This window comes from Pristiophorus japonicus, chromosome 2, assembly GCF_044704955.1.
Source record: "Pristiophorus japonicus isolate sPriJap1 chromosome 2, sPriJap1.hap1, whole genome shotgun sequence".
NCBI lineage: Eukaryota > Metazoa > Chordata > Chondrichthyes > Pristiophoridae > Pristiophorus > Pristiophorus japonicus.
Window position 1 is genome coordinate 246570312 of NC_091978.1, and position 17636 is coordinate 246587947.

At 44.9% G+C, this 17636-nt stretch overlaps 1 protein-coding gene across 1 annotated transcript in view; it reads left to right on the top strand.

Annotated features, from left to right (window-relative positions):
• Nucleotides 1-17636, top strand: part of sec24d (SEC24 homolog D, COPII coat complex component) — a 339975-nt gene that overhangs the window by 277028 nt on the left and 45311 nt on the right. The window contains exons 17-18 of the mRNA XM_070864059.1: nt 7547-7692; nt 10017-10155. Of these exons, the coding sequence (XP_070720160.1) occupies nt 7547-7692; nt 10017-10155 (285 nt within the window). The remainder of the gene's footprint in view (nt 1-7546; nt 7693-10016; nt 10156-17636) is intronic.

The window sequence follows — 17636 nt, forward strand, 5'->3', positions numbered from 1 at the left end:
AGTTGTTGCTGATGAGCCCTTTAAATAACACTGCTGCAAGCTCCTTCCTGCTTGTGAACACTTGGTCAGCTGGTTGCAATTAACACAAGTCGGTAAGTGGAGCGGTGCACTTGAAAATGGCAGATCATGCGTCAAGTGAGCATTGCACACTCACTGATGTCACACATCTGCGTAATCTACATATCCCTAGGGAACACGGACATCAGCAGTGCTGCTGCACAGCCAAAAATGGTGGCTGGCGTGGGACCCACCGGCAGTGGGTAGAAGTAAGGCGTCCGCCATTTTCTTTGTAAAACGCGTCTTAATGGCCAGCACTAAAACCTCCAATTTCTATACCCAACATCAGCAACCTCAGACGAAATAAGCATGATCATAAATGGATTAACAACAAATTAAAAATGAGATAATTCTGCAAGAAGAGCAGGGAAGGTGTTCCCAGGGATGAATACAGATATAGGTAGAAACTCATTAAAAGGTGCTCAGAGTGGTTAAGAGAAGACAGAGTTAGAAGAATGCATAGCTGCTGAGGCAAAATGTGAGGAAAGAAGTCTTTCTATACTAGAATAGTACAAGGGTATTCAAAGAAAAGGTTAGAAGATTAAAATATGCGAACCAGGAAGAAAATAGTACACTAAGTAATAACTTTGACATAAAGTGATACAAAGGAAAATTGTGAGGGAGTGATAACAATAAGGAGGAAGTCACTACACACTAGTGAGGCAAATGTATTGCTCATATTTAAAAAAGGTATCAAAGCAGACACAGGAAACTAAAAACCTATTAGCCTTCCATTCTGGGGAAAATAATAACATCAATTATCAGGAGTAAACTTGAGGACTACCTGTATAATTAAGACATACTAAACAGTAGTCAATATGGCTTCAGAATGAGAAGATCCTGCCTGACCAACCTTGTAGACTTCTTTTAGGAAGTGGCTACCCAAGAGGACTGTAGGAAACTCAACAACATGTATCCTAACTTCCAAAAAGCATTTGACAAAGCTCCACATGAAAGTCTACTAAGTATGCTCCAAGCTGTAAGAATTGAGAGGAAATCTTGAGAATGGATAAGAAATTTACTGAAGGGTAAAAAAATAATGAGCACCCAATAGAGGTGGCAATTTGGCTCTTATCACCAACTCACATCTTGTCCTGTCCCCCTACTCCCCTGGCACCTTCTCCTCCTTTGAGCATCTCACCTTGTTCTACACCTCCCATCTCTCATTTAAAATCCTTGTTTTCTGCCGCCCAAGTACCATGCCAAGTTTCTCCCCAAGATATCTTGTTAGCTTTCCTAACTCAGCCTCTGCACCAAATGACTGCTCATTCTCGGTGATTTCCACCTCCATCTGAACTCATCATGCTCTCTCTCATCTGAGTTCACTGCCCTCCTATCCTCTCTTAATATCTCCCACCATATAAACTCCCCTATATTCACGGCCGCCCCTTCGACCTTACCAGCTCATGTGGCCTCGCTACTCCTATTGTGCCAATCACAGATAAGGTTATCTCTGATCACTTCCTTGTATCGCTCTTCACCCACATCCCCCTTCTCCCTCCCAACCCCACTTGCTTCTGTGTCCATCCCGGACAAAATTCTCTCCACCAAGTCACTTACAACTGCACTTTGAAAGTGCCGCCTTTGAAGTTTCTTAGGGAGAAACTTGGCATGGTACTTGGGCGGCAGAGAACCAGGATTTTAAATGAGAGGCAAAAGGGATGCACCAAGGTGAGATGCTCAAAGGAGGAGAAGGTGTCAGGGGAGTAGGGGGACAGGACAAGATGTGAGTTGGTGATAAAAGCCACATCGCCACCTCTATTGGGTGTTCATTATTTTTTACCCTTCAGTAAATTTCTTATCCATTCTCAAGATTTCCCCTTAATTCCTACTGTCTAGCCTTTGGCCTTCCATTCACCACGGCATTTCTGCAGCTACCGATCTGCTCAATCACAACCTCACCAGCAACTTTGATGACCTTGTCCCTATTAAAACCATGATTTAATAAAATTGAGATACGAGACAAGCTTAAAGGACACAAAGCAAATAAATCCTCCTATTAAATAGAGAACAAGGATTTTAATGAGAGACGAGAGGGGTGGAACAAGGTTGGCAAACTGTAACTCGTGGGGTGCCACAGGGATCAATACTGGTGTCTCAACTATTTACAATTTATAATAATGACTTGGATCAAGGGACAGAGTGTAATGTAGCCAAATTTGCTGATGATACAAAGATAGGTGGGAAAGCAAGTTGTGAGGAGGATGCAGAAATCTACAAAGGGCTATAGATAGGCTCAGTGAGTGGATAAAAATTTGGCAGATGGAGTATAATGTGGAAAAATGTGAGGTTATCATCCACTTTGGTAGGAAAAATTAAAAAGTAAATTACTATTTAAATGGGGGAAATTACAAAATGCTGCAGTACAGAGGGATCTGGGAGTCCGTGTGCATGAAACACAAAAAGTTAGCATGCAGGTACAGCAAGTAATCAGGAAGACAAATGGAATGTTGGCCTTTATTGCAAGGGGGATGGGGTATAAAAGCAGAGAAGTCCTGCTCCGACTGTACAGAGTGTTGGTAAGACCACACCTGGGATACTGCGTACGGTTTTGGTCTCCTTATTTGAGGAAGGATATACTTGCATTGGAGACTGTTTAGAGAATGTTCACAAGGTTGATTCCTGAGATGAAGGGGTTGTCTTATGAAGATAGGTTGAGCAGGTTGAGCCGCTCATTGGAGTTTAGAAGAATGAGAGGTGATTTTATTGAAACATATAAGGGCCTAAACTTGGTGAAAGCTAAGGCCCGCCAAAGTGCCGCCCAAAGGATCACTGAGCGACCTGGCGGTACTTTGCCAGGAAGATTCCTCTAAATGATAAGCCAGTACCGCCCGGTGGCAAAAAACTGACTTACACCATGAATCCGGGTGACAGCAGGTGGGAGCTCCCAATCTCGGCGGCAAATGGGAGGGGGGAACAACTAAAAATAAAAATTTACACACAAAAATAACCACTGGAACACCTTCAAGGGACCCCCATCCACATAAATTGCTGAAAAAAATAAAATAAAAGAAGTTCACTACCTTTTTTTGCAGGTCTGCTTATTTATCATTGGGGTTAGACCTGCCTTCACACAGCAGTCCTTCCCCCTGCTGCCGCCGACTCCCACCCGCACTAAAATGGCAGCTCGACGGGCGGGAGGCCTCTTATGTGCCTTGCGCACTAGCGGCCGTCAGCGGACAGTTCCCAGCAGTCGTCCTCTCCCTAGTGGAGGCCTAGTGGAAACTGGCACCGAGGGGAGACCGCCCAAAAAGCTCGGCGGAAGGGCCACCAAGTTCGGGCCCTAAGATTCTGAGGTGCCTTGACAGGGTAGATGCAGAGAGGATGTTTATCCTCATGAGAGAATCTAGAACTACGGGGCTTAGTTTCAGAATAAGGGGTTGCCCATTTAAGACAGAAATGAGGAGGAATTTCTTCTCTCAGAGGGTCATGAATCTTTGGAATTCACTACCCCAGGGAGCTTGGGAGGCTGGGTCTTTGAATATATTTAAGGTGAAGATAGACAGATTTTTGAATGACAATGAAGTCAAGGGTTATGGAGAGCAGGCGGGAAAGTGGAGTTGAGCCCAGGATCAGATCAGCCATGATCTTATTGAATGGCGGAACAGGCTCCAGGGGCCAAATGCTCCTATTTCTTATGTTCTTATTCTCTCTCACCCTGGTCATTCCCTCTGGTCCCTCAAATCCAAAGGACACAGACTGGAGCGTTTATGGTGGACAAGTGGTTTAGCCATTCATCGCCAGATCTAGCTGGACCACATAAAGCACTATTGGGTCCTGCTCTTCTACCAAAACTGCTCACTATTCCACGATCATCTTGTAATGCAAAGATAATCCCGGCTTCTCTTCTCCGCTATAAACAGTCTTCTTAAATCCCTCTCCTCTGCCTCCTCCACCTCACCCCCCAACAAAATGTGTGAGAAGCTCATGGAGTTCTTTGTCACAAAGATTGAGACCATCCGATCAGCTGCCTCTGCCACTTCCCTCCCTTCCCCTAATCCATCAGGCCAAACTTCCTCTAAGGATTACCCCACCACAGCCCTTATCAAAGTCACAAATTACATCCTTTGTGACTGTGACCATGGTAAACTACCCCTGCTTGTCCTTCTCCTGTCTGCAGCCTTTGACATGGTTGACCATACTATCCTCCTCCAAAGCCTCTTCTCCATTGCATCGTTCTCTAGTTTCTCTCCTATTTCCCCTCATACCCTCTCCGAGCTCATCTTGTCCATGAGACCCGCCTCCTGTCCACTCGACCCTATTCCCACCAAACTGCTAACCACCCAACTTGCCTTCCTGGCCCACATGTTAGCTAATGTTGTTAACAGTTCTCTGTTCTCAGGTACTGTTTCCTCTCCCTTTCAAATCACTCCTCTCAAAAACGCATCCTTAACCCCCTTGCAAACTACCGACCCATCCCCAACCTCCCTTCTTCAAAGTACTTGAATGTGCTGTCACCTCCAAAATTCATGCCCATCTTTCCCTCAACTTCAATCACGTTTCTGCCCCTGCCACAGTACTGAAACAGCCCGTATCAAAGTCACAAATGACATATTTTGTGACTGTGACCATGATAAACTACCCCTGCTCATCCTTCTCCTGTCTTCAGCCTTTGACATGGTTGACCACACCATCCTCTTCCAAAGCTTCTTCTCCGTTGTCCAGATGGGTGGGACTGCACTTGCCTGGTTCCATTCATATCCATTCAGTTATCGCCAGAAAATCATCTGCAACCACTTCTCTTCCTGCTCCCGAATCGTGACCTTTGAAGTCCCCCAAGGATCTATCCTTGGCAACCTCCTATTTCTCATTTACATACTGCCCCTCGACGATATCATCCAAAAACACATCAGGTTCCACATGTACGCTGCAACATCCGGCTCTACCTCACCATCGTCTCACTTGACCCCTCCACTGTTTCTAATTAATCATGCTGCTTGTCCGACCAACATCCAGTACTGGCGCTAAAGAAATGCAAGTTGTTATTGAGTTATTTCAGCATGCGTAGAATTATTGAGTGGGGTATTGCAGGGCTTGGTGTTGGGACTGTTTCTAATTACCATAAATTGCCTTGATTCAAAAAACCCATACAGAGTGATCAAATTTGCAGATAATACCAAATGAGGAAAGCAGTGGAATCATAGGAGGTAGAAACTTGTCATGGGTGGTAGTACAATATGAACAGTATTACACTGGTTTTCAGATCTGTTGATTTCATTGTGGCTGTGGCTGGCACAGGTTATGAGGGTACACTTTTGTGGCAAGCATACTTGGTGCAGTTTCTTGGCCTAGAAATGTGCTACCTTCTTCCATACTTGCTGAATCAGCCACTTTTAAGGAGGGTGCTCAACTGTCCTACACAGAACATCTCTCATTTCCCACATTTTGTAGATGAGAACTTCCTGCACTTCCTGCAGAAATGAATGTTTTTTTTTCATTCTTAGCTGAATCCAATTAAAAGCTGCTCAAGTGTCTAATTGGTCCTCATACTCCATTTGCCAGATGCCAGACCGCTGTGTCATGCAACATCCACAAGCTGCTGAAATTAGGAATAAAAAGGATTAATGAGAAATCAGGAATTCTGCCAAAAACCTTTAGTAATCCACAGTTAACTCCCAAATAATGTGCCAACAGCAATTTCTAGTCTATAAAAAGGATCTGTGAAAATGTTAAATTGTTCCTCAATTTCTCAGCAAGCACAAAGCTCTCCAAGTTCTGATATCACTCGTTAATAGCACATATGCCTGATTATATTTGGACGGCTTACAAATGGGTTTCATTACACTGCTTAGTATTTTAAAAGAAGCCTGCCATTAAGAAGCTATAAATATTTTAGTAAGTTTAAACAAGCAGCATTTTAAAAAAAAAATTCTGTTACCTTTCAGTTTTCTCCATGAAATGGAATTGAATAATTATTTGACAATAATGTAATTAGTGTAGATAGCTCCAGATGAAGAGCTAGTATCAGGTGCAATAGGCCAAATCCCCTCTTTCTGTGATGTCATTTCTATCGTTCTAAATCTTTAGCATAATGTTACACATAAATCACTTCCAATTTTTTACTTATTCATTCACGGGATGTGAACGGCATTGACCAGGCCAACATTTATTGTCCATCCCTAATTGCCCTTGAGAAGGTGGTGGTGAGCCTCCTTCTACAACTGAGTGGCTTGCTGGGCCATTTCAGAGGGCAGTTAAGAATCATCCACATTACTGTGGGTCTGGAGTCACATATAGGACAGACCGGGTAAGAACGGCAGACTTCCTTCCCTAAAGGACATTAGTAAAGCAGGTGAGTTTTTATGACAATCCGGTAGTTTCATGGTCACCATTACTGATATTCGTTTTTATTCCAGATTTATTTAATTAACTGAATTTAAATTCCTTATCTGCCATGGTGGGATTTAAACTCATGTCTCTGGATCATTAGTCCAGGCCTCTGGATTACTAGTCAAGTAACTAGTCCACTATGCTACCGTTCCCCTAAAATGAAAAACAGGGTAGTCCAAAAACACAAATAATATTTGAAAATAAATTGTGGAGACTTTCTGTTGCAAAATAGGACTTGACTATGTAGTAGTTGCCTGATTTTATTCTATTGTCCCAGTGGAACTTTTGACTACATTGATTAGCCTTAATTTTTTTTAAATTCGTCCCTGAGTTGTTGATATCACTGGTGAGGCCAGCAATTATTGCCCATTCCTAATTGCCCTTAAGAAGATGGTGGTGAGCTGCCTTCTTGAACTGCTGCAGTACATGTGGTAAGGTACTCCCAAGCATTGTTAGGGAGGGAGTTCCAGGATTTTGACCCAGTGTCGATGAAGAAATGGTGATATATTTCCAAGTCAGGATGGTGTGTGACTTGGAGGAGAACTTGAAGGTGATAGAGTTCTCCTTGTCCTTCTAGGTGGTAGAGGTCGCAGGTTCGGGAGGTGCAATTGAAAAATGTAAGTTGTGAGGAGGATGCAAAGAGGCTTCAAGGGGATATAAGAACATAACAACATAACAACATAAGAAATAGGAGCAGGAGTGGGCCACCTGGCCCCTGGAGCCTGCTCCGCCATTTAATAAGATCATGTTTTTAAGTTTAGAAATATCACTTGTCTATGTTTACTTTTTAAATCAAGGCTCTTAATTTACACCAATGCCCAAGGTTAAAAAAAAGAGAAATAGAGAAATACTCACCAACCAACTAGCCAATCACCTACATACTTTCCTGTGATGTCACACTTTGATTTTGTACCCCTCTCCGCTCGCGCTTCTCCTGGCTCCAAGTTAGCTCCTTTTACCTCCTGCTGCTCAGGTCCCGCTCTCGCTACTGTATAATGGTAACAGACTATAATCTCCCACTTTAAATACACTTGAAGACTTTACAATGTGTTGAACTACTGCCCTTTACAGATGAGGAAATAAGTGTAATGTGCATGTGTTTCTTAGCATGTTTTTGTGTTCTCTGTACATCATTTTTTTTTACATTTTATTTATCAAGGCTTCAGAGCGACTGACTTCTTGGGTTCCATGTATATGAACAACACAACAGATGTGGAAGTGGCTGCCATTGACTGTGATAAGGCGATCACAGTAGAATTCAAACACGATGATAAACTCAATGAAGAGAATGGAGCCTTAATCCAGGTACAGTGCATCAACCCAACTGAATTACCTGAACTCGCCACACACTACAAATATATTTTCTGGAATTTAACATTTGTGAGACTATCTTATAAAATGGTGGTCAACTCTGGTAAGTTGTATTTGGATAAGGACTTGATAGTGGGCAGGAATAGTACAGTAAAAGAGAGGCCATGGCACAGAATGACAGGACATGATAAGCTGCAGAGTACTGTGTCCTGGCCAACAGTTATCCTTCAACCAACACCACCAAAAACAGTTTAATTGGTCATTTATCTTGTTGTTGTAGTATGCAACAGCAAGATAAATGACCAATTAAACTGTTTTTGGTGGTGTTGGTTGAAGGAGATATGTACACAAATTGGCTGCCACAACAGTGACTACACTCCAAAAGTAATTCATTGGCTGTAAAGCACTTTGAGACATCTGGTGTTCATGAAAGGCACTATATAAATGCAAGTCTTTCTTTCATTTACCTAAGACTACAACAGTGACTACACTTAAAAATAATTATTTGGCTGTGATGCACTTTTGGGACATCCTGAGGTCAAGAAAGGCACTATATAAAATGCAAGTTCTTTTTTTTTCTTTCTTTCTGTCAGTCTGTCTTTCTGGCTTCCTTTCCCATGATTCTATATGGTAAGTTTCCGATATCAGCAATATTGTCATGGACAGACAGTGAGTGTAGCCGAGGTGCTGCTCAAATGAAGAATGCTAAAAACTGCAGTAGATTTCACCTTTAATACTCTACCATGTCAATAAGCATTAATGGCAGAGGCTTGGGAGAAGGTGGCTTTCCCACAATCTTGTTGGGTTGGCTTGGAGCACAGGGAAGCCAAAGGATGGGAAGAGAAGAAAATAAAATAAACTTGCATTTATATAGCACCTTTCACAACTTCAGGACATCCCAAAGTGCTTTACAGCCAATTAAGTACTTTTGAAGTGCAGTCACTGTTGTAATGTAGGAAACACAGCAGCCAATTTGTGCATAGTAAGATCCCTCAAACAGCAATGTGATAATGACCAGATAATCTGCTTTAGTGCTGATGCTTGAGGTATAAATATTGGCCAGGATATTGAAGAGAAATCTCCTGCTGTTCTTCAAAAAATGCCATGGGATATTTTACGTCAACCTGAGAGGGCAGATAGAGCCTCACTTTATCCATCTCATCCAAAAGGTGGCACCTGCAGCAGTGCAGTGCTCCCTCAATACTGCACTGGTGTCAGTCTAGATTATGTGCTCAAGTCTCTGGAGTGGGATAAAGTACAGTACATACTTATCTATATTGCACAAGAGTATTACAGATAGTATTATGTGCTATCAAAAGAATGAGAACAGACTACCCAGCAACACTGAGCCCATCATTTCTGTAAACTGAAACATTTCAGTCTTGTTTCAGATGCTACCATTAACCTTTAATCGATAGAAGTGAGGAAGGTTTGATGACTTCAGGAAAAAAGTATCAATACATTTTTTGTTTTGGTCTAAATTGAATGTTTATTAAACAAAGGCAGGACAAGATTTAGAGCATGTTTGTATTAAGTTTTTCTTTCAGATTTATAGTCATTTCTTTCTTAACATAACTAAAACATTCTAGTTTACCTAACGGCCTGTCAACCAGCTCAAGATAGAACAGATTGATAATAATGTAAACATTGCGCAAGCAAAAGAAGTTACAGTAAATTAGTGCTAATAGAGAACAGAGTAAATATGAACATCACAGTAAATGACGCTAAACTAGTAATGGTTGCAGGAATGCTTTGACAGTAAGTGACTATATATGGACTGTCATACTGCTGAGATATATTGTTTGATGCTCGTAGGGAGTGAGTTCCATATATTAGCAGTGGAAAACTTTACCCCAGCTGTTTTGGAAAGAAGGCAATTCAGGATGCAGATGTCGCTACTAAAGAGTAAACGGTACAAATTTGTGCTGTTGGTGCAGAGCTTTGTGTGGCAGTACTGCCTATTGTGAATTGAAGATCCAGTGGGCAGCAAGAATTGCTGTCCGATATCTTTAATGAGTGTACATTTTGCAGGGCATGCTGATCTTCCCCCTCAAGTTCACGGTCCGCACATGAACTTCATGTCAGGCATGCAAAATCATTATATTTAAGCTAGAGAGATCATTGGGTCATTTCTTTCTCAATTATCACTGTGTCAAAATATCCTAATTGTCTTAAGTGTTAAACATTTCCTGCATAATTGCAGTTTACTTTTCTTATATAGATAAGCGATTGAGATGCGATTAATGATTTTAAAGATGTGATTTATAAACCAGAAACGCAAGGCAGATATATAATGTGCTTTATTTTATCTTCCCCAGTGTGCCTTGCTATATACCAATGTTGCTGGTCACAGACGCCTGCGTATACACAATCTGGCTCTGAACTGCAGTTTGCAGCATGCTGATTTGTACAAGAGCTGCGAGACAGATGCACTTATCAATTTCTTTGCTAAGTCAGGTAAAATTTCATGTTCATTTGAAGTGGTTTTAGTTCCCTCGGTTTTTCTGTATGTTTTCTTCCTCCCTCAGTTTTTGCCCTCCCTCCCTCCTATTTGTTCTATTTCGTCTCGAGCAATCAGAGGAAACAGTCAGCGCTTCTATACAGTTGGCCACCAAGGGGCATGCTTCAGGAACACACAAAGGGACTTTCTAGCCAAATTTTATTCCTTCCACATCATGGGCTCAAGTTTCGGACCCCCGCTAGAACGGTGCACATCGGAGAGGCGCGCCTAATTTGTAGAACTGAAAAAGCACCAAATACTTACCTCGCGATTCTCCGATATCTGTAGGGCCATTTCCATCTCGGCGCGGCGTAGCAGGAGCTGCTGGGGGCGGAGCTACAGCCCTGTGCCAAAAACAGTGCCGGCAGCTGCGCGCGTCCTGTCTCCGGGCGACGATCCTATCCCTGGCCAAAGGGTCGTCGCCCCTATCCCGGGCCGAGTGGCCTGACAGTACTTACCTCTTCCGCAGCGGCCCGCCCGGCATCTCGCTAGGGGTGGGCCCCGCCCGAAGTCCTCGGCGACGGCAAGGCCTGCCCAAAGTCCTGGTCGGCGGTCCGGCATCTGCTGGGGGTGGGCCCCGCCCGAAGTCCTCGGCATCGGCGGCAGGGCCCGCCCGACCGGCATCTCCTGGGGAGCCCCCGTCCCAGCACGCTGTTGGAGGGCTCCCGGTGCTGCAGTAGGTGAGTAGAAACTTAACATTTTTTATTTATTGATTGATTTTTGATTTTTTTTTATTTTTAATTTTTTAATTTTTTTTGATTGATTTTATTATTTTTTTTAATTGATTTATCGGTTGATTTATTGATTTATTTATCATTTATTATTGCTGATGGCTCTTTATTTGTAAAAGTGAACTGTTTAATGCTTGTAAATTCCTTTCCCCCCCCCTACCCCGCCCCCATCTCTCGTTCCCTGCGCCTAATTTATAAAGTGTAGGCAAGGTTTTTCTGAGCGTACAAAAATCTACACTTATTCCATTCTAAGTTAGTTTGGAGTAAGTTTTCGCTGCCTAAACTTGCAAAACAGGCATAAGTGGCTGGACACGCCCCCTTTTGAGAAAAAAAACTGTTCTAAAACGAAACTATTCTAACTCACTAGAATTGGAGCAAACTAAATGCCGAGAATTGCAATTTTTAAGATACTCCATTCTAAACTAGTTGCTCCAAAAAAAAGGAGCAACACGAGCCGAAACTTGAGCCCAATCGGTCTGTCTGTAATAAGATAAACCTGAGTAACAACATCAGTCAGGGCTGAATTTTAACTTGAATCTTGTTAAAGGGACCGCTGGAGGCTGCTCAAAAAATGGTAACAAAACTTTTGAAAAGTTATCTTTTTTGGAGCCTGAAGGAGCTTCTGGCCCAGGCTTTAATCCCCTTGGCTTTGCCTGCCCAACACCCCCACCTTCATTACCTGTCTGCCGGCCAGCTCGGCATCAGAGCTGGCTGAAATTCATCAGGCTGCGATCAGCTACCTGCATCAGGATGCCTGTTGACACTCCGCAGTTCACCACTTCTATTTAAATGTGATTGGGTGCCAAATTTGGCATTGGCTTCAGGCTGGCACGAACTAGTGTGCGTAGCAAATGCTCCCTGTCTGTTTTGGGCACAAGTTGAATTTTCCCCCCATATACTTGCCCTGGATGTGCTATGTCCAGTGAATTTCTATCATCATTAATATATTATTAATAAAAATATTTTAAAAATCAACAATAAGCCTTATTACAAATAGGCTGGGTGCTTCATTTGATAAAGACAGTGCAATATTGTAAAACTTTAATGTTAAATAATTAACAGTTCTTATTTTATTTTGTTGTATCAACAAACTTTAAACTGCTTTGTATCAGTAGACTTGCACTGTATATCAAAGCTCTCCCAAAGTTTAGAGAAGGGTCTGCACTAGCTCAATTAGTACTGGAATGTGTCTGCTTGACTGAGCTTTGTTCTGCTGCTATAAATACACAAAGTACATTATCAGCTTGGGAACACTTTTTAAGTGCCACAGCTGACATTATGAAGGATTGTTACAATTTTAATGTTTGTGTTTATGAATACACAGAGAAGCCTTTGAACTGCTAGTGAACTGTAACTCCGTTAAGTTGGTCTTGAATTGCCGGCCTGATTTTCTGTACCTGAAAAAAATCCTTTTTAGTTCATAGTGTAAGTTTGTGTTTAATAAATATAAATGAATCCTTTCCCAATGATCACCAACGGGTCCTCAGGCAGTGGGCAAGGGAGGCAGCAGCCATGGCTGTCAAACATGTAGAAGGGCCTGCAGATGGCCGCAGACCTCAACGTCGAGAGGCTGGACAGGAGGGAGATGGCGAGAGGAGGAAGGTGAAGTACACTCACCTCCCTCATCAGTTAATGAACGAGGAGCCTTGCCAGCAGCAGCATGCAGAGGCTCTGCACCATTAGCAGAAAGAGGGAGAAGGCGCTCAGCCAGATGGCATGGGAGGGACCCAGCACATACTTCTGGCAAGGAGGCCCCCACTGTCCTAGGGCCTACGGGTGTTCAGTTTTCCTTCCTACAGCTCAGCAACGAGCAATGTATGAGAAGGCTGCGATTCACGAGGGACATCCTGGCTGAGCTGTGCAATGTCCTGTGGCCAGATCTGGACCCGCACACAAGGCTGAGGACAGCTCTCAGCGTAGAGACAAAAGTGACGATAGCTCTGAACTTTTACACTACGGGCTCGTTCCAGTCTGCAAGTGCAGACATCGCCAATATCTCCCAATTCTCCACCCATCGCTCCATCTGGCAGGTCACCAATGTGCTATACAAGAGAAGACTCCAATATATCTCCTTCCCCATGACCAGCGAGAAACAAGTGGAGCGCCAGGCCAGGTTTGTCTGGATTGCAGGGTTCCCCAGGGTGCAGGGGGCCATCGACTGCACACATGTCAGTGTGAGGGCGCCACAGCACCATCCACAAATATTCATCAACACTCCCTCAATGTGCAGCTGCTGTGTGACCACCAACAAAGGTTCCTGGCGGTTGATGCCAGGTATCCAGGCAGTCATGATGCCTTCATCCTGCGCCAGAGCGGTGTGCCCGCCCTCTTCACCGGGCCAAACCAGGATTGTGGGTGGCTGCTTGGGGATAAAGGATATCCCCTGTCCACTTGGCTGGTCACTCCACTTCACAACCTCAGGACTGCAGCCAAGCAAGCCTATAACAATGCTCATTCTGGTACCAGGTGCATCATTGAGCACTGCATTGGAATACTGAAACAAAGCTTCCGTTGCCTGGACCGCTCTGGTGGCGCATTGCAGTACCAGCCTGAACGGGTCTCCATCTTTGTGTCGTCTGCTGCATGCTGCATAACCTGGCTGTCATGAGGGGACCGCAGCTGGAGGTCGATCCAGCAGTACCACCGCAGGAGGAGGCACAGCAGCAGGAAGAGGCGCAGGAGGAGGAGGAAGCACAGGAGGAGGAGGAAAAGGATGACCGTCGTGAGCCACCCAGGAGGTGCCATCGCCATCCCAACCCTGCAAGGGAAATGCAGACACATCTGATTGCTGCTAGATTCCCCACATGAGCCTTCAGCTTCTAGTTTCCATGGCCATCCCAATGAGTACCTTGATACATAATTGCCCACCATCACATTATGCACCTGCCTAAATATAGGTGCAAAAAATAAAGATTTAATACATCATCAAAATCATTCCAAACAACAAAAAACAGTGAGAAAAGTAATCTCTATACATCATTTCTCACCCTCGTGCATCTTCTTATAACCCCTCTTACGCATGCCTACCTACTACTGCACCTCAGTGTCTGCCCTGTGGCTGCCTCATAGGTCAGGGAAGGCTGCTGCATTCCCTGTGTGGAAGCTGCAGATGTCCTTCTAGCACGTCCTCAAGCAGCTTTGGGCCTGGAAGGCCCGGCTGCAGACTGGTCAGCACCTTCCTGGAAGGGTTTCATCCGGCTTGGCTCTGGCGAGGCCATGAGTGGAGGCACTGGCAGAGTGACAGTTCTGGGGCCAGGAATGCTGCGATCCTGAGGGAGCACATCATTCCTCTCCTGGTCCGAGGAGCCTGAGTCACTCACCGGGGGTGGCACGATACCACCACCACCAATCAGAGGGAGCTCAGGTCGGTGCTGTGGTGCCACACAGGAAGGTCCCTCGTGGCCCGTGGTGGACCCAGCCATGAAGGCAACACTGAGGTGTTGGGTGGCATCGAGCTGAGACTGCATGAGAGCTGCCACAGTCGCAAAGCCAGCAGACATGGCAGCACTTAGAGGCTCCACGGCTTGTTGCACAGAATGCATAAAAGCATTCTGAGCTTCCAGGGCCGCGACCATCCCCTCCAAACCATCACAGATGCGCTCATTCCCTCGCATCTGTGCTGAAATGGCAGCTGCCACATCACCTGCAGGTTGCAGCATCACAGCTGGATCCTCACGGTCTCTCTGGGAGTCCACCATCGCCTGCACACTGGCAATGATGGGCTCCATGGAGTGCGTAGAGCTGTCGACAATGCGGAAGGCGGTCTCCTCCATGCTCCTCACCACTTCTGACAGCCTCTCTGGCACCCTTGCCAGTGTCCCCAACATCTGGGAATGCATAGCCTCCACCCTTCTCTCATAAGTCGCAACATCGATGGGCTTATCTGAGTCCTCCTCAGCAGAACTCCGGTGCGGACTTGCCCCCTGGAGAGATCGCACATGAGGTTGCCTAGTCCCGTCACTATGCTGCAGCCTGCTAGGTCCCGGTGCAACACCGAATACAGACCCCTATACTATGTGAACTAGATCGGACCACGTACTCCCAGTATCTGAGCTGCCATGTGTGGGTGGAAGCAGTGAAGTGGTGCTGTCAGCAGTTTCCTCCTCTTTCTCTTCCTCATTGGACAGATCCCCAAACGATCGAGTGAGATCCAGGGTGTCAGAAATGCTGGATCCCTCAGTTTCATCAATGCTGCCAGGATGTAGATCTCTATCAGTGCCAGCAAGGGTCTCCTCCAGGTCTCGCGAAGTTGATTCAGGAGAATCCTTTCCCTTGCCTCGGCTGCCACTCGACCTCTCGTCTGTAAGCATCAATGGGAGAAGGAGTGCCGTGAGGGGGATGTGGGTGGGAAATTTATGCATGGAGGCTGAAACTAGCAGACTTTCAGAGGAAAGGCACAGTAGATGCTGGAGCATTCAAGAAGAGATAGCATTAAAGAAGGGCCTTCACTTACCCACATCAGCATCGGCAGAGCCGTGGGCCACAGGGAAGGCACCATGTCTGCCGACGACTGCCTCAACCCTCGCATACAACGGTGTGAGGATTTGAATGATGGCTGTGCCACCACCTGTCCTCCTCTGCTCCATGCGATTATGAGCTAGTTTGGCCTGCAAGACAAAGAATGGTTGGTTTGTAGCACGGTGATGACACATCAGAAATGAGAGCGCAAGTGTGTGTCCCTGACATGCAGCTGTCAATGTGAGATGAGAGGGCCTCCATTGCGAACACACACACACATATATATAGCGATGTCAGCAATGAAATTCTGCTTCAGTGACTAAAGAGTGAAGATAGGAAATAAGAGAAGGGTGAAGAAGAGGCTCGCTGATGGAAGGTGAGCAGTTGGTGCAACAGGTACTCACTTTCATCAAACAAATGTCATTCAGCCTTTTCCTGCATTGGATAGCTGTCTGATTATAGATGGAGTTCCTTGACACCTCCACTGTGATCTCCCTCTAGGCATTACTGAACATTTGGCAAGTTGGTCTCCGAGTCCGGATACAGGACTCGCCTCCTTCCCTCAACACCATGAATGAGGGTCTCCAACTCTGCATCTGAAAATCGCCTTGCCCTCTTTTCCACATCAGCAACAGCACCAGCCATGACCTATGACCTTCACTGAAAGGCCTTCCCTCCTCAGGGCCTAGCTGCAAACCTTGGCCTTTAAGAAGGCCAAGGAACAGCTGGCTCGTTGGCTGCATATCACTATAAGGGTGAATTTCCCCGTGTGAATAGCGCCCCAATCAACCCATCTACACAGCTGCAAAGTACCAATTCGGAAGGGTAATTAATGCTGGAGGAATTTCTTTTATAAAAAATGTGAAAATCGATCAATTGCCCAGAACAACCATAGCGGTGGTAATTGCGGGAAAAAGGCAGTAAGTGTGCCAGCTTTCTGTCGGCACTTGATCTCAGCCCCCACATGTCTTTGGGCAGTCAACGCAGTGTTTTCTTTGCAAACAGCTGTAATTATGGCGTTATCACCGTGACCACAAAAAGTTACATTGCATCAACGTGTTCTGTTCTGAATATTGTATTTGTTTACTTCAGATTGCATTGCCGAACTTAGTTCTATTCAGCCCAAATTTGGCCAGGAGTTGCTCTGTTTTTTTTGGAGCAACTTGATTTTTCTGGAGTATCTTAAAAATCCCCATTCTGCACATGTAATTTGTGCCAGTGTAAGTGAGTTAGTTAGGATTTTTTTAGTTTAGTTTTTTTTTCAAAAGGGGGCGTTACCAGCCACCTATGCCTGTTTTGACCATTTAAGCCAGTTTGGACAGCTAATAGTTGCTCCAAACGAACTTAGGCCAGCGTATGTGGCCACTTGTGGCCGCACAGAAAACCCTTGTGGAGAGTTAAGAAATCAGCGCAGGTAGCCAGAGATGGGGTGAGGAGGCTGGCTGGGGGCCGGGGGGTGGGGGGGGTGGGGGAGGCGGAGGAAGGAGAGAAGCACAGAGGACCTGGCAAAGCACTAAACACCTTCACAACAACTAATACAGATCTTGTACTGTAACTTTTGCATAATTTACACATTCCACTATATAAAGCTTTATAAAATATGCACTTTTTAATATCATTTATATCAGAAGACAAAGGGTTTCATAAAACAATTTATGAATCAATTATTAGTGTAATCTGTTACTTTCATTATTTTAATCATTCTATCAGTACTGTGAAATTGGAAAAAAAAATACACAGTACAAGAACAGAAAATCAAGTTATATTGAAGCACAGTCAATCCTTGAGGCTAAATCTACATCCAAGGAATTCTTGTCAGTGAAGCCACTCTGTTCTGTCCGAGGTAACCTTTATATGGATTATGTACACTTGGCCATTTCTCTTCATAAATGTAATCGCTCAGCTTGGGTTGGCTTTAAAATCCACAAGTCTGAATTTCTGCAGTTTATTATATGGTTTGCAGTTGAATGCTGACTGCCTTTCTTACTGCTCTTATCAGCAGACAGTCTAGGGACAACTTTTCTAATTCGAGCAGCTTGTTCTTTTTCTAAATCATTTAAAGAAACTCTCTTCCTTCCCTCCCCCCACCCCCCCTCCCCGATCAAAACTCTTCCCCCCCCCCCCCCAATCAAAAGTCTCCCCGCATCAACCTGTTTCTTGTAGCCCTCAGCGCGGGAAGGCACTGGCCGGCCTGTGTGGCAGGCCACTCGGCCCGGGATAGGGGCGGGATGCATTGGGTCTCACGCTGC